We start from the raw sequence: 18,113 nt of genomic DNA on the forward strand, positions 1-18,113 counted from the left end.
TCCTCACAGCCTTGAATATGATATCGGAGAAGACGTGCGTGTCCTTCCACAAGAGAACCACAGAAGAAGTCTACATCCAATTTAAACATGGCCAGGGGTGAGGTGTTGGCTGTTCACAGAACACACCTGCTGTGTGTGTGTGTGTGTGTGTGTGTGTGTGTGTGTGTGTATGTGTGTGTGTGTGTGTGTGTGTGTGTGTGTGTGTGGGGGGGGGGCCCGGGCCCGTAGCCGGGGGGGTCTACAACACCCCAATTAGACAAGGGTCGTTGATATTAAATGCGCCTTATCACTATGAATCAAGGCTTGACGTGAGTCTAGAATAAATAAATAAATAAATAAAAATTGTATACATAAAAACATACATGCATACACACACACACACACTAAAAAATGTGGTGCCCGGGGTCCAAGTGCTCAGTCAGAGTGGACTTTTTTTCTATATAGGGAACCCTTGTGAGCACGAGGAGAACACGCAAACTCCCCACAAACGCCGGGAGATCTAGCCTGTATATATTTTAATCCATTCCCTCAAGATTGAGTATTGTAGATGATTGTATTTGAGATGTGTTTAATGTGGCGTTTGTTTCCATGGCAGCCATTACTTCTCTTTCAACAAGAGGCCCACCATCGTCGCCATCAAGGGGGAGTCCCCGGAGCCGATGGGCCAGAGGTCTCACTTGTCGGATCTGGACATACAGAGGGTCAGGCTGCTCTACAAATGCGGTGAGTGGCCTCCTGTTCTTCCGTGGTGGTCGTCCCTCCCCGCGGCTCTCTCCCTCTTCACCTCACGGTCTCTCTCACATCCCCCCCCGGTCTCTCTCACTTCCCCCCCCAGGCTCCCGAGAGGAGAGCAGAGAAGCTGAGGATGTGGAACCTACCGTCAGCCACAGCGCCGAGAATAATGAACCATCCTCCAACAGCACTGAGAGAGACCGGCCGGCCTCCAACAACAGCACTGAGAGAGACCAACCAGCCTCCAACAACAGCACTGAGAGAGACCGGCCGGCCTCCAACAACAGCACTGAGAGAGACCGGCCGGCCTCCAACAACAGCACTGAGAGAGACCGGCCGGCCTCCAGCAACAGCACTGAGAGAGACGGGCCGGCCTCCAACAACAGCACTGAGAGAGACCGGCCGGCCTCCAACAACAGCACTGAGAGAGACCGGCCGGCCTCCAACAACAGCACTGAGAGAGACCGGCCGGCCTCCAACAACAGCACTGAGGGAGACCGGCCGGCCTCCAACAACAGCGATGCGAGAGACCGGCCGGCCTCCAACAACAGCGATGCGAGAGACCGGCCGGCCTCCAACAACAGCACTGAGAGAGACCGGCCGGCCTCCGACAACAGCACTGAGAGAGACCAGACAGCTTCCATCAGGAGGAGTGAGAGACCAGCCAGCCTCCTACAACAACGCGGGGAGAGACCAGCCAGCCTCGATCAGGCGGATTTCAAGACTCTGCTGTGAACACTAGAGGGCGCACTCACACCATCAGTGGCATCGAGCAGGAGAGCACGGAGTTGAATGATAGTAGTTAGATTGGTGCGTCTGTTCCCGCGTCTTTGTAAAACTGACCTCTAACAAATATAAACGTGTTTCTCCGTGGTCTGTGTGTCGCTTTATTCATTGCAGAAGATCAGAAAGTCTGGAGAAAGTAGACAATTTATGTAGGGGTCAGAGGACCAACCCAGCGAGTAGCCTCTTCCAGTGTTTGCAGACCTGAGGGCTTCCGATAGGTTGATCTGTCAGTAGGCCGACATTCAATGTAGATCTGTTAATGGGAGAGTCCAAGGGGCTGGTTCTGGAGGCTGTGCTCTGTGATATGCTGTAGGAGGATGAGGAAAGTTGTCAACAGTTGAAACACAGGCTCACCCAGTCACCATTCCCTCCCGCAGATCAATAGGGAGGAGGGCCATTTCCCCAGACCAACGTTAAACACATGTCAATGATACTAAGTGTTCACCTCTTTGGAGCACCATGTGAACAGGGATAGCCTATCACTAGAGAGGTTGCCTTTAGTACAAAAAAGTATTCATGGTCTGGAGTTTTAGAGTTATAGCAGTTTTGGTCGAGGACTTTTTAAATTAATTGAGCATTTCTGTAATAAAACAAGAACAATAGGGTTCCTACTGTAGGAGAAATATATGATTCTGCATTGTGGGATAGGTCTATGGATGAAATATCTAGTTATGGTTAAGTTCCAAGTCATTATACTGGGTAAGTGAATGTTATTCCTAAAAGTATTCATGGTCTGGAGTTTGAGTTATAGCAGTTTTGGTCGAGGACTTTTTAAATTAATTGAGCATTTCTGTAATAAAACAAGAACAATAGGGTTCCTACTGTAGGAGAAATATATGATTCTGCATTGTGGGATAGGTCTATGGATGAAATATCTAGTTATGGTTAAGTTCCAAGTCATTATACTGGGTAAGTGAATGTTATTCCTGAAAGAGAGGTCAGGGGTTTGACCTGCGTTTCCACAGTGTATTGTCAAGAGCACGTGTGGAAAAGTACTGGGTGGTTAGTTGTGGTTACAGCCTTATAAGGGCATGTGTGAAGGGATACAGTAGTCTAGTCTAGCTAATTTATAATTTAAGGATAATTAAATTAACAGCTAACAGGTAATTAAGATAACAGATAATTGGGTTTATTTTTTATTCAAAATGAATAATTTATCAGCTATCATGCATGGCATATTTAACCAATTATTAAAGTATTGAATGGGCAATATTACACTTCTTTGTTCCCTTAATTGCTTGAGTGAAGCTACACGCATCAATAACACGCGGTGGGTCTGAGGGTGAAGGCCCTCACTCTAGGAATGTAAGCCTATAGCGACATATGACCTTGTCACCTTTCAGTTGTTTTGCAAGAGAGCTGTGGGCACCTTTGGAACATCAGCCTACACCATTTAACTTTATAGGAAATGTACTTTTAAAGGGACTAACGATGCATGAATGCATGGGTTTGGATGGGTGACGAAAAAACAAAGGGGGCTCCCTTCTGGTTACCTTCAGGACCATGGATGGACGGATTGAGTCCGTTTCCTACCGCTAATTGGCTCCTCGCGACCAAACTGAGAGTTCATCTGGCGGGTCAGGTGATCTCCATAATTATCACCTGTTGACCTCGGAACGAAATCCTTCAGCGGTGTTTGGGACGCTAGACCAAACTTTATATTCGCTGACATAAAGCCAATAATAATATTGGCAATATGGTCAGTCTGACTGTCCTTCACTCGCTGATCAGGCATACTTTAGGCATACTTTTGATCATTCTGCCTGTCACGCGCGGTAAGTAGGTTCGCTCAGTCGGAATCACTATTCGCAGGACTTATGGTGCGTTCGTTTCTAACTGGGAGGTGGTAAATTGCGACTTGCTACTAGGAATGATTAAATAAAACTCCTCATGAACTCGCACTTCCTCGTCGCAAATTCGGATATTTTTCTCATCCCCCCAGTTGCTCGAATGCACTAGATATAACTAGGTAACTGTGATATAATGGTATATAGCTCGAATGCACACAGGTCGGAGGTAGGTAGCCTATTTTGCCACCTCCGACCACAAACGAACGCACCATTAACCCATGTATTTGTTGAGCAGGAGTGTTGTCTTTCTACTCTTTCTGCTCTTTCTGCCAGGCCTACCACTAATGTCTGCAAAACCGTTGGACGCCGGTAAGCAAAAATTGTATTGGCTCAATTTTTTGCATGTTTCGTCAGTGACGGCCGATCTGTATTTTGTGACATGCCATGTCGATCTGGTTATTTCGCACAAGATGTCTACGACTGGATCTCTGAGGCGGTCGAAAACATCAAGTCCAACCCAGAGACCGCGGAAGGTAAAGTATAGGCGAGCACCAACCGAGAATAAACCAGTACAGATACAGCATAGAGAAGTGATAATAGCTAAATGTCCCTCTCTCCACACACACAGAGTTAATGAACGATCAAGAGGTGCTTGTAGGAGGGGACATGTTGTTGAGTGTGAGTGAACCTACCAGCTCTCAAATTCTCCTTAATCAGTTATCTCAGCTTCTCTTCATTTCGCTCTATGAAGTCCAACGTGTGTGTGTGTGTGTGTGTGTGTGTGTGTGTGTGTGTGTGTGTGTGTGTGTGTGTGTGTGTGTGTGTGTGTGTGTGTGTGTGTGTGTGTGTGTGTGTGTGTGTGTGTGTGTGTGTGTGTGTGTGTGTGTGTGTGTGTGTGTGTGTGTTAGCTCGACAAAAACGCGATGAACCAGCAGTGGCCGAACGGTGACGGTGACCTCTCTGTGCCCTACGACATCAGTCCATCCATAGGTCAGTCTTTGAGTTCCACTGTGGTAATTGTATCTTCCGGGGTTGAGGATGATGCGAGGAGGAGTCTTATGTGCTAGCCGACTGTTCGGTGGGTAGCATGCTGTGCTTAAGTCTCTCTCTCTCTGTGTGTGTGTGTGTGTGTCAGTCACCAGAATGGATGATATCCTCACAGCCTTGAATATGATATCGGAGAAGACGTGCGTGTCCTTCCACAAGAGAACCACAGAAGAAGACTACATCCAATTTAAACCTGGCCAGGGGTGAGGTGTTGGCTGTTCACAGAACACACCTGCTGTGTGTGTGTGTGGGGGGGGGGGTCGATCGAACGAACCCCCCCCCCTCACGACCAAAGGTCCCGAATTTAAGACAAAAGGTCCGCCCCCCCCCCCCCCCCCACTCCTCCGTCAACAAATCGCCCGACAGTGAAACTAACCTGTCCCTCCCCCCGTCAAAACAATAATTGTCCACTTTTGGAAAAAACACCCCCCCCCCCTTCCTTCCACGGGCCGTGTGTGTCTCACTGACCCGAACCTGTCATTTCCTCTCTAGCTGCGCCTCGTACGTGGGCTGGATCGGTGGGGGGCAGCCTGTGTTTGTCGGACCCTACTGCCGGGTCGGCAATGTGGTCCACGAGGTCCTGCATGCGCTGGGTTTCTACCACGAACACACGCGGAACGACAGGGTCTCCTACATCAAAATCATCTTTCTCAACATTATGAAAGGTACTGTAGAGAGATGTGTTCATGATTATTGATGATACTTTGGTATAGTATGTCGAAGTTCTGCTTTTGTCCATGGGAGTTCAAGTATACAAAGGGGTGTAGTAGTGAGTTTCAGAGTAGTGTGTTTCAGAGTAGTGTGTTTCAGAGTAGTGTGTTTCAGAGTAGTGTGTTTCAGAGTAGTGTGTTTCAGAGTAGTGTGTTTCAGAGTAGTGTGTTTCAGAGTAGTGTGTTTCAGAGTAGTGTGTATCAGAGTAGTGTGTATCAGAGTAGTGTGTATCAGAGTAGTGTGTATCAGAGTAGTGTGTATCAGAGTAGTGTGTATCAGAGTAGTGTGTATCAGAGTAGTGTGTATCAGAGTAGTGTGTATCAGAGTAGTGTGTATCAGAGTAGTGTGTATCAGAGTAGTGTGTATCAGAGTAGTGTGTATCAGAGTAGTGTGTATAAGAGTAGTGTGTATCAAGAGTAGTGTGTATCAAGAGTAGTGTGTATCAAGAGTAGTGTGTATCAAGAGTAGTGTGTATCAAGAGTAGTGTGTATCAAGAGTAGTGTGTTTCAGAGTAGAGTGTTTCAGAGTAGTGTGTTTCAGAGTAGTGTGTTTCAGAGTAGTGTGTTTCAGAGTAGTGTGTTTCAAGAGTAGTGTGTTTCAGAGTAGTGTGTTTTTAGAGTAGTGTTCTCATTAAGTTTCTGACAGGAATGGAGAAGAACTTCTGGCAGAGGGAAGGGGACACCCAGGGTCTGTCCTACGACATTGGCTCCATCATGCACTATGGAAGGTACAGACGCTACACAAAAAGGGCCGTGTTTCCCGAAACCTTCTTAGCGCCAAGAAGCTCTTTGAGTCTTCTTAAGGCTCCCGAAACAAGCAAACGGGAGCCTTAAGAAGACTCAGAGCGTCTTGGCGCAAAGGTTTTGGGAAATGCGGCCAAGGGCAGTTTATCATGCGACATTGTCCTGTCCACATTTATGGGCCTGCCACCATTCTTCTCTATGGTAACCAAGTGTGTGTGAGTAGTTTGTTTATTTTGGCCAATAAACATTTCAGAGCCTCTGCCATAAAGCAAACCAATCACAATACACGACAATATAATGGCGCCAGCAACCTTTCAAAATTCAGGAGGTGCAAAACTGTCTACAACACCCCAATTAATGTCGTTGATATTAAATGCGCCTTATCACTATGAATCAAGGCTTGACGTGAGTCTAGAATAAATTAAAAAAAAAAAAAAAAAAAAAAAAATTGTATACATAAAAACATACATGCATACACACACACACACACACACACACACAAACATTAAAAAATGTGGTGCCCGGGGTCCAAGTGCTCAGTCAGAGTGGACTTTTTTTCTATATAGGGAACCCTTGTGAGCACGAGGAGAACACGCAAACTCCCCACAAACGCCGGGAGATCTGGCCTATATATATTTTAATTCATTCCTTCAAGATTGAGTATTGTAGATGATTTTGAGATGTATTTGAGATGTGTTTAATGTGGCGTTTGTTTCCATGGCAGCCATTACTTCTCTTTCAACAAGGGGCCCACCATCATCTCCATCAAGGGGGAGTCCACGGAGCCGATGGGCCAGAGGTCTCACTTGTCGGATCTGGACATAGAGAGGGTCAGGCTGCTCTACAAATGCGGTGAGTGGCCTCCTGTTCTTCCGTGGTGGTCGTCCCTCCCCACGGCTCTCTCCCTCTTCACCTCACGGTCTCTCTCACATCCCCCCCGCTCTCTCTCACTTCCCCCCCGGTCTCTCACTTCCCCCCCCAGGCTCCCGAAAGGAGGAGAGCAGAGAAGCCGAGGATGTGGAACCTACCGTCAGCCACAGCGTCGGGAATGATGAACCATCCTCCTACAGCACCGGGAGAGACTGGCCGGCCTTCAACAACAGCACTGAGAGAGACCAGCCGGCCTCCAACAACAGCACTGAGAGAGACCAGCCGGCCTTCAACAACAGCACTGAGAGAGACCAGCCGGCCTCCAACAACAGCACTGAGAGAGACCAGCCGGCCTCCAACAACAGCCCTGAGAGAGACCGGCCGGCCTCCAACAACAGCACTGAGAGAGACCAGCCGGCCTCCAACAACAGCACTGAGAGAGACCGGCCAGCCTCCAACAACAGCACTGGGAGAGACCAACCGGCCTCCAACAACAGCACTGAGAGAGACCAGCCGGCCTCCAACAACTGCCCTGAGAGAGACCAGCCGGCCTCCAACAACAGCACTGAGAGAGACCAGCCGGCCTCCAACAACAGCACTGAGAGAGACCAGCCGGCCTCCAACAACAGCCCTGAGAGAGACCGGCCGGCCTCCAACAACAGCCCTGAGAGAGACCGGCCGGCCTCCAACAACAGCACTGAGAGAGACCAACCGGCCTCCAACAACAGCACTGAGAGAGACCAGCCAGCTTCCATCAGGAGGAGTGAGAGACCGGCCAGCCTCCAACAACTGCCCTGAGAGAGACCGGCCGGCCTCCAACAACAACGCTGGGAGCGACCAGCCAGCCTCGATCAGGCGGATTTCAAGACACTGCTGTGAACACTAGAGGGCGCACTCACACCATCAGTGGCATCGAGCAGGAGAGCACGGAGTTGAATGATAGTAGTTAGATTGGTGCGTCTGTTCCCGCGTCTTTGTAAAACTGACCTCTAACAAACATAAACCTGTTTCTCCGTGGTCTGTGTGTCGCTTTATTCATTGCAGAAGATCAGAAAGTCTGGAGAAAGTAGACAATGTATGTAGGGGTCAGAGGACCAACCCAGCGAGTAGCCTCTTCCAGTGTTTGCAGACCTGAGGGCTTCCGATAGGTTGATCTGTCAGTAGGCCGACATTCAATGTAGATCTGTTAATGGGAGAGTCCAAGGGGCTGGATCTGGAGGCTGTGCTCTGTGATATGCTGTAGGAGGATGAGGAAAGTTGTCAACAGGTGAAACACAGGCTCACCCAGTCACCATTCTCTCCCGCAGATCAATAGGGAGGAGGGCCATTTCCCCAGACCAACGTTTAAACTCACTTAAACACATGTCAATGATACTAAGTGTTCACACCTCTTTGGAGCACAATGTGAACAGGGATAGCCTATCACTAGAGGTGCCTTTAGTAAAAAAAAAAAAAAAAACATTTAAATTAACTTCTGGTGTCCTCGTGGCGTGGCTGTTTCTATTGCACGGGGGTTTCAGCTCATCATAAACCGTGTGTGCGCGCGCGTGCGTGTGAGCGAGCGAGTGACCGAGAGTGTCTCGAGGTGACCCAGCAAACACGCAACGTCAGGGAGACGTTCAGATCATGTCTTAATAACGTCCGTCGGTCCAGAACCCCATTTGTTCGTCTGCTGGACCCCTCAATATTCACACGTCTGGCTTGGACCCCTCTAAGACGTCTGTGGACGTGCAGAACGGGTTCAATATCTGAACGTCTAAAAAAACGTTCATTCTGGCTCCTAATTGGATGTCTTTGGACGTCCGAAAAAGACATCTAAAAGACGTGTCTTTGCTCAGTGGGGAGGGGGACGACCGTACTGTAGGTCAGCGCATCTAGAACCGACTCTCCGCCGAAGGCAGGGTGTTGCGTGACGCGGCTCGGCGTGGTTATATTAATGTGGGTCGGTTTCCACTTTCTGGAGTCTGACCGGGCGGCGCGCGGGGAGAGTTGGGACACCGGAGCTCGTCACCGCACCGGACAGTAGGCGACGTTATATTCAGCTGATGAGAATGCCTGTGAACAACCAATAACGCACAAGATAATCAGACACGGGATCGCGGTCAATATGGACATCTGAACTGTGATGGAGTCATTTGAATGGATTCAGGCTGCTGGTGACATCGCGTTATCTTTCCAGTGTTTCCAAAACATGTCAAGTACGCTAGGCTTATATTGAATTATTTTATTCTAGACTGTATGCAACAATTGTATCTGTGTAGCTTGGTGTTTTTTAATAGATACTTAATTTACGAATAGCTCGATGCGGCGGTCGTACGTTTTTTTTTATTTTTTTTATTTTTTTGGAGATGGAGCGCGCACGCACAGATTGGACTTTTCCCTGCGTCTTAAATCCTTGATATCGCCCTCCGATCAGAACATGGAGGCTATCGGGAGACATTACCCTAAGTATGTTGACTAACTTTTAAAAAGGACAGCGATCTTGTGCGATATAATCTCATGCGTAATGCCCGGTCCGGGGTCCGGGGTGCAAAGTTGCTCTGAAAAGATACAAATAGACGAGAAGTGAATCCGCCTATCCCTATGCGTTTCAGTTTTAATGACACTGAGGATATCAGATCAAGTGAATTCGATTTTTCACAATTTTAACTCTTGGATTTATTCGATTTTTTTTTGTGTGTGACTTGCCTGCTTTTTATTCTCGTCAATTTGTAAGTATATCACTTCATCATTAAGGTTGAGAGACAACGGGTTTGTCCTGGGGACCCGCACTACCTTTTATATCATCCCTCGCTTCAAATACACGTCACAGCTCAGTCTGACAATGTCCCTGATTTTCCTACACGACCCCTCCCTTTTCCTCTCTTTGTCTGACCGGCAAGTGTTCCTCAAGGGACTGAGCTAACAGAGCAACAGCCCTCCAGCCCTCTGTCTCCAGACTGTCCTAGAATCGCCCGCTCTCCTCCAGGAATCGCCATGGCAGCTGCTCCGGACGTCGCGTGCCTGTCAGAAATGGGCGGAGCTACTGGACAGAACCTCAGCCTCTCCGCGGGGACCGGGCCTTGCAACCAGAGCACCCACAGAGACTCGCCCTACTCCCCGGAAGCCACGGCGGCGTTGGCCACGGCCATCACCCTCATGATGATGTTCACCATCGTCGGAAACATCCTGGTCATCATCGCCGTCCTGACCTCGCGATCCCTCCAGGGGCCGCAGAACCTGTTCCTGGTGTCGCTGGCGGCGGCGGACATTTTGGTCGCCACCCTCATCATCCCCTTCTCCTTGGCCAATGAGCTGCAGGGATACTGGGCGTTCCGCACGGTGTGGTGCGAGATCTACCTGGCGCTGGACGTCCTGTTCTGCACCTCCTCCATCGTCCACCTGTGCGCCATATCGCTGGACCGCTACCTGTCCATCTCCCGCCCGGTGTCGTACGGCGCCCGGCGCACGCCCAAGCGCATCAAGACGGCCATCGTGGTGGTGTGGCTGATCTCGGCGGTCATCTCGTTCCCTCCCCTCCTCTCCCTGGATAAGAGCGAGGGGGGGGAGGAGGTGTGCGAGCTGAACAGCGAGCGTTGGTACATCCTCTACTCCACCATCGGCTCCTTCTTCGCCCCGTGCGTCATCATGATCTTAGTCTACGTGAGGATCTACCAGATCGCCAAGCAGCACACGCGCTGCCCCCCCGGGGAGAAACGACGAGAGGCGGGCGGAAACACCACATCCCTCGACAAAGGACAGAAACCCCCCAGCCAATCGCAGAGGAACGGAGGACAGGGAGACAGAGCGGCCGACCAATCGCCGGCCAGCCCTCCAGAGACTCCTCCTCCGGTCTCTCCTCCTTCCCCCGCCCGCGCCCAGGCCGAGGCGCCCGACGACCATCCGACCGAGATCCGCCGCGCCTCCTCTCCCCCGGACCCCGACCCTGACCCCGCCCTCCCGGCCGCCTCCCCCTCCGCCTCCACCTCCGCCCCCCTTCAAGCCGACCAGCCTCAGGCCGTCCCTAACCCCCGTGACCCCCGTGACCCCCAGCGACCCGGGGGTCCGCAGACACGTTCTCCCCACGATGACAGCTCGTCCTCCGGCTCGGAGGTGGAGATTGAGATCGGAGCGCGAGGGGGGCGAGGAGGAGGCGGAGGAGAGTACAAAAAGCAGAGAGGGGCCAATAAGAAGGTGCAGACAACAGAGGGGTCACCCCAAGGCAAAGGGTTCAAAGGTCAAATCCAAAGCCTAACCCAGAGGTACAAAAGCACAGTGGCCACGCCCGCCGGCACCAGGCTGGCGTCCGATGCCGCGCCCAGGCCCGAGGGCATGCCCCTGTCTCGCCGTAAAGCCATGATGAACAGGGAGAAGCGCTTCACCTTCGTCTTAGCGGTGGTCATCGGTGTGTTCGTGGTGTGCTGGTTCCCGTTCTTCTTCTCCTACTCGCTGGAGGCGGTGTGCAAAGGGACCTGCTCGCTCCCCAAGCCGCTCTTCAAGTTCTTCTTCTGGATCGGCTACTGCAACTCCTGCCTGAACCCCATCATCTACACCATCTTCAACAAGGACTTCCGTAAGGCCTTCAAGAAGATCCTGTGCAGGAGAAACATCAAGGGCACCTACTTCTAACCCCGGGCCTTCTGTACACGCCCAATCCCCATTTCAGGAAGGCAAAACCCTGGCGAATTCCGTCTTTCTAACTTCTCTTTCATCGCAAACACAGAACTCATGCTTGGATTTCTAGCTGGATGTTAGTCCCTAGCTAGTTACGAGTAGAGGAGAATGAGGAGGTGATTTTCAGTGAACAATAAGGTTTAAAGAACTGTCGTTGATTCGGTCTGCGGTAACTCTATGAAGAAGGCGGTATAGTACGCAGAATTGTGTCTTGTTTGGCCCCTACTGTCTATTTTTAAGTGGTTATGGAACAATTATCCTTGTGGCGAATAAGACATGAGGACACAGAGGGTAGAACATGTTCCGCTGTCAATGTTCCACGTGTTGTTCTCCTGTTGTGGAGGCTGTTCCCTCTGTCACCCAAGGACACGGAGGCGAAGACAACATGACAGACCCCGACTATTGACCTTGGATTGAGTTGCACCGAGCATGAGCTCCGGGAGACTGGGTAGTTAACCCCAGAGACAGACTGCCATGTCCCAATGAGATGGACATGGGAACTTGTATCTATTGCTGAACGTTTTCATAATAATGGGACTTTATGGGTTACAGGGTCTGCTGTAGATAGTACGCAAAATGTGTGTGTGTGTGCATTGTGTGCGCCTGGTGGTGTGTGTGTGTGTGAGGGTACGTTGTGTGTGTGTGTGTGTGTGTGTGTGTGGGCTGGTGGTGTGTGTGTGTGTGGGCTGGTGGTGTGTGTGTGTGAGGGTACGTCGTGTGTGTGTGTGTGTGTGTGGGTGGGCTGGTGGTGTGTGTGTGTGTGGGCTGGTGGTGTGTGTGTGTGAGGGTACATCGTGTGTGGTAGTGTGTGTGTGTGAGGGTACGTCGTGTGTGTGTGTGTGTGTGTGTGTGTGTGTGGGCTGGTGGTGTGTGTGTGTGAGGGTACGTCGTGTGTGTGTGTGTGTGTGTGTGTGTGTGTGGGCTGGTGGTGTGTGTGTGTGTGGGCTGGTGGTGTGTGTGTGTGAGGGTACATCGTGTGTGTGTGTGTGAGGGTACGTCGTGTGTGTGTGTGTGTGTGTGTGTGTGTGTGTGTGTGTGTGTGCTGGTGGTGTGTGTGTGTGAGGGTACATCGTGTGTGGTGGTGTGTGTGTGTGAGGGTACGTCGTGTGTGTGTGTGTGTGTGTGTGTGTGTGTGTGTGTGTGTGGGCTGGTGGGGTGGGGCAATGTGCTCCAGGGTCTTACTGGAACAGAGCGGATATCACTGATATTACCAATGAGATAAAATGGGCGTAAGAGAAACACAGGGCTGGAGTAGAAGATGCTCACACACCCACACACACACACGCACGCACGCACGCACACACACACACGCACACATACACACACGCACACGCACACACACTTTTCTCTCTCTCTCTCTCTCTCTCTGTGACCCAGGGTACATGTGTACTGATGAATTCAAGCCGCTCCCATCAGTATTATTCATTGTGGAGTTGTCAGACACCTTAGGGGGGGGGGCGTTCTCTCCTGCCGTGGGTGGGGGTGGGTGGGGGGGGGAGCGTTCTCTCCTGCGCTCCCAGGAACGTGGCACCTCTCCCTGGCTGCTGCTGAGCACAGCGGACCCCCCCAGCCCAAACTGCGGGAAAAGCGGGAAAACCAGAGTAGGGAGAAAAAAAAGATTCCCGAAAAAAAACAAAAAACACACAACAACAAAAAAAAGATCCAGACTGGAATCTTCTTCTTCAGCACCACATCCTGGAGAGACGCGCCAGGAGAGACGCCTCTTTGTTCTCTCTCTTTCATCTTTGCTCCGCCCAGCTCCGGGGCTCGTCCACAGGCAGGCAGCTGTTCAAGTGCCGGACATGCTCTGAGGGTGTCAGGCGAGGACTCGGGTCAGAACTCCGTCCACTCACCGAGACTGAATCTCAGCCGGAACAAAGCACAGCTCCCTGAAACACGACGCGCTTCATCTTGCTTGTTGGGGTTGATTTTGCTTGGGGTTGTGTGTGTGTGTGTGTGTGTGTGTGTGCGTGCGTGTGTGCGTGCGTGCGTGTCCGCGTGTGTGCATGTTATTCCCAAGGGCATGCTTATGTACAGTATGCACATTATCAAATTTCTGAAATGTAGTGTAAATAGGTCAAATGTAATAACTATTTAACAGGTCTTTGGTGTTCAGGTTCTACACTGTTGAATGACAAATCAGTTGCCGAGTTTGTACTGATATGCCTACAATGCGATTGTGCTTTTGCCGTTTGGATTTGGAATTGTGATTTGGTACAGGATGGCTGTGGTTGTGATGCATCTCAGTACTGCGCTCTACGGAACGCCGTCAACGTGAGGGTTGAATAAAATATGTTGTGTAACTAAACATCAAACGTGATCTTATTTAGAGGGCTCAGAGGGGATGAGGGCGATTATTCAGAGCTACTGTCAATGCATACTAATAAAAATGCTGTCTATGTAAATGCTGTGGACTGGGAACCCTCCCCCTTCTCGTTTGCAGAGTTTTCTGATGGCTGATTGGTCGTTATTTTCCTTGGTGTCATAAAGATTGGTGTGATCTGATTGGTCGTCCTCACAGCAACTGAGTTTGAATTCTAACAGTTGATGGTTGGGTAGGAAAGGGAATGTAGACCCTTGTTCCGGCTTCTTCTATTCTTCTTCTCCATTTGCTCTTCTCTTTTCTTCATCCGTTCTTCCTTGGGCTCTCTCCTCAAGTGTATGTGTAAATAATATGATAAAAATTAACATTAGTGACATTTATATACAAACATATACAGGAAAATACATACACATAACCTTAGTGCAGTAACAGATTTAAGTGTGTGTGTGTGTGTGTGTGTGTGTGTGTTTGAGAGACAATGTGTGCTGTGTGTGTCTAGGTCACTCACTGTCCCTCATGTTGTGGCATGCTGATACGCACTGGACAGCCATACATGCCCTGTCTCCTTCTCCTAGCAGGATTTTTGAGTTTTGAGATGTCATTAAGCTCTTTGAAGTCTCTAATAACATCAATCAATCAATCAATCAAAGCTTTATTTGTATAGCGCATTTCATACCCAGAGGCAACACAATGCGCTTTACATAGTTGAACTTGTTTATGTAGATGTTCCTGATTTCATTGCCTTTATTCCAGTGTAGGAGGAAGTGCATCTCTGACTCTACCTCACCTGTCCAACAGTGACCACAGACTCTCTCCTCTGTCTCTACCTCACCTGTCCAACAGTGACCACACACTCTCCCCTCTGTCTCTACCTCACCTGTCCAACAGAGACCACACACTCTCTCCTCTGTCTCTACCTCACCTGTCCAACAGTGACCACAGACTCTCTCCTCTGTCTCTACCTCACCTGTCCAACAGTGACCACAGACTCTCCCCTCTGTCTCTACCTCACCTGTCCAACAGTGACCACAGACTCTCTCCTCTGTCTCTACCTCACCTGTCCAACAGTGACCACAGACTCTCTCCTCTGTCTCTACCTCACCTGTCCAACAGTGACCACAGACTCTCTCCTCTGTCTCTACCTCACCTGTCCAACAGTGACCACAGACTCTCTCCTCTGTCTCTACCTCACCTGTCCAACAGTGACCACAGACTCTCCCCTCTGTCTCTACCTCACCTGTCCAACAGTGACCACACACTCTCCCCTCTGTCTCTACCTCACCTGTCCAACAGTGACCACACACTCTCTCCTCTGTCTCTACCTCACCTGTCCAACAGTGACCACACACTCTCTCCTCTGTCTCTACCTCACCTGTCCAACAGTGACCACAGACTCTTTCCTCTGTCTCTACCTCACCTGTCCAACAGTGACCACAGACTCTTTCCTCTGTCTCTACCTCACCTGTCCAACAGTGACCACAGACTCTTTCCTCCGTCGGTAGACGGGACCTCTTGTGTGGTTCTTTCTCTATGACTGGTCTGTGGTCACTCAGTCTTTCTCTATGGCTGGACTGTGGTCACTCAGTCTTTCTCTAAGGCCAGACTGTGGTCACTCAGTCTGTATTTGGTCAAGATCTGTCTCTGTTTTGTATCTCTGAGGAGGTACTCTGCTAATTTATATTCATGGTTTAGGGCCAGATAGCAATTAAGTTTATTTAGCGTTTTGGTTTGAGTCGTCCAATGTTCCAGATAGTCATCTTGTGTTAATTTAATAATTAAATTGATTGTGATTAGTGGTTGTGAAGCAGTGCTGGTCTGTTGTTGAGGTTGAACAGTATCAGGTTTTATGTGATCAGTAAGTCTTAGGACCAGCTGACAGAAGGGACTCTTTGAGAGTTCAGTTCTTGGGTTTGTAGTGCCTGAAATCTCTCGGTGTGTCTTGGGGGCTCAATTTGAGATGTAACGAGAATTTAAGAGTTCTTTTTTATGTTAATAATCAGTGGATAACGGCTTAATTCTGCCCTGCATGCATTGGTTGGTGTTTTTCTTGGGATGTTTAATATGGACCTACAGAACTCTGCATGCTGGGTCTCTATGGGATGCTTGTCACATCTAGTGTAGTCGTGATGACCGAGTCGACCCCAAACCTCACTGTCAGTTGGGAGGATTACTCTGTCAAATATTGTAGTCCAAATTCTAATTGGTATGTCTACTTTGTAAATTGTCTCTTAATTGCATAGAATTCTCTGCATACTTTTTGTTTCAGTGCACTCACCGCCAGACCCAACCTATGGAGTTTTCCAATTTCAATTGATATTTGGTTTCCTGAGATCATGATATTAGATGTGTTAAAGTTGAGTGTCAGGGCCCAGTTGTGACAGTACTGGTCCCGGAGGTCCAGGTACTGCTGTAGTCCTTGTTGGGTGGGTGACAACAGCATCAGATCATCAGCATAGAGCAGGAATTTTACTTCCTTATTGTTAAGGGTTAGTCCAGGGGCTCTAGATTGCTCCAGCAGTATGGATAAGTCATTCATATAGATGTTAACTACAGATGGAGACTCACTATTGGGTCACGCTTTAGAATAACCCTTGTTAATAAACCATTTATATAAAGCATCTGTTCATACTGTACAAATCATTATTACAGCATTTATAAACATTTTAAGCTGTTTATAAATGAGTAGTTATGCATTTATAAGCATGTTTCAAATGATTTTCTAATGGTTTATAAGATAATTTATAAGGTATGTAATAATGGTCTGGTCACATTTAATAAATTATGTATAAATGACTAATCAACCTTTACTAATGATTTGTATAAGGTATGTGACAATGGTCTGCTCACGATTTATGGGTCATTATGAAGAACCTTAATGCATTGTGAATTCATAAATGTTGCACATGTAGTAATACCTCAGTTGATGCTTAATACAGGTCTTAGAAACTATGTATTAGTCATTAGTAGTGTTTTGTAAGAATTGATCTAAAGCAGACACTTTATAAACATGTATACATGAGCCATTACTCAGGGACAACCATTTATTGATCAATAATGTTTTTTGCAGTGCTTGATCTAAAGCATATTCCAGAGGGAAGCAAAAAAACAGTTTCACCTGGGGGCCAGAAAAGTGAGCTGTAAAAATTCTTCCCTGACCCCTCTAAACGAGACGCCGAGCAAGCTCCTGGAAAATGTTTGTCTATTGGCTAAGAACATATACAGAGCAGTAAACATGGACTAAATAATTCATAAGAGAGATATGACTAACAGTAGAGCGCACAAATCATTACAGTAGCATGCGGAGACATAAAAGCAACACAGATATTAAAACAGAACACGTCAGTTGCAGGGCAACCATCTGTATACATATCTACATATACACACAGTATTAGTGCATAACATGATGTACACCAATGTATACAGAGGATTCACAAGCAGGCTGGAGGCTGCCTTTCTGTGTCTCTAGGTCCTGGCTAGTGATTATAGACTAGGCTGAAAAGGTAAGTCTTAAGATCTCGCTTAAAGATTTCCATTGTTTCAGCCCTTCTTAGGTACTCTGGCAGGTGTTCCAGAGGTTGGGGGCATAGAAACTGAAAGCTGCCTCTCCGTGTTTCTTGGTCCTGGCTTTTGGAACTGTTAGGAGTTCAGTACCCGAGGACCTGAGTGGTCTGTTGGGCATGTACCTGACAAGCATGTCTGAAATGTATTCAGGTGCGTGACTGGAGAGATTTATAGACTAATAAAGGTATTTTATAGTCTATTCTAGAATTGACAGGTAACCAGTGTAGTGATCGTAAGACTGGTGTGATGTTAGCCTGTTGTTATGCTGATGGAGTGAATCAGAGGAGACGCCGCGCTAATCTGATGAGACCTCTGGCGTTTGCCTACAGCGAGGCGGTAAGAGAGGACACATTTTCACTCACCCGTTGTCAGATGAAGTTGGAAGGTCAAGCAGCAAGTTTCTTAATTCAGCTAATGTTAGCTGGTCATTCCGTTTTAGTAGGTATGGATTTGAAAGCGCGTTCCACCAACACTTTCTATCCTTTGCAGTAACGTTATGGAAGGAAAAAACATGACTTAAGCCAACAGGTCACACTTTACAATAAGGGTCGCAAAAAACATTAGTTAAAGGAGTAGTAAAGGGGAAATGCATGTTTAGCCCTGATTTAAGGTTACTTATGATCATATACAATGGTTCAGATCAAAACGTTGACAAAACTAGCACTGTTGAGAAAGTCTGATAATTGCTCTATGTTTTGGTCATACAATGGATGTGGATGGGCACCTTGAAAAATCTTTCAAAAACATGTTAAACTCTCAATTTCAAAGACAAGAAGCTCACCGAGGAGGTAATCTCTCTCTCTCTCTCTCTCTCTCTCTCTCTCTCTCTCTCTCCCTCTACTCTCTCTCTCTCTCTCTCTCTCTCTCTCTCTCTCTAAGGTAGGATTTGTAACATAG

General features: G+C 48.5%; 1 protein-coding gene across 1 annotated transcript; it reads left to right on the forward strand.

Moving 5' to 3' along the window:
• Positions 1 to 9,655: 9,655 nt before the first annotated feature.
• LOC311323254 (alpha-2B adrenergic receptor) lies at positions 9,656 to 11,287 on the forward strand (the record flags this gene model as incomplete). Its single annotated transcript, XM_084455452.1, has 1 exon — positions 9,656 to 11,287. The coding sequence occupies one exon, from the start codon at positions 9,656 to 9,658 to the stop codon at positions 11,285 to 11,287; it is 1,632 nt and encodes a 543-aa protein (XP_084311578.1).
• Between the last annotated feature and the right edge of the window lie 6,826 nt (positions 11,288 to 18,113).

This window comes from Borostomias antarcticus, assembly GCF_949987555.1.
Source record: "Borostomias antarcticus genome assembly, chromosome: 2".
Lineage (NCBI taxonomy): Eukaryota > Metazoa > Chordata > Actinopteri > Stomiiformes > Stomiidae > Borostomias > Borostomias antarcticus.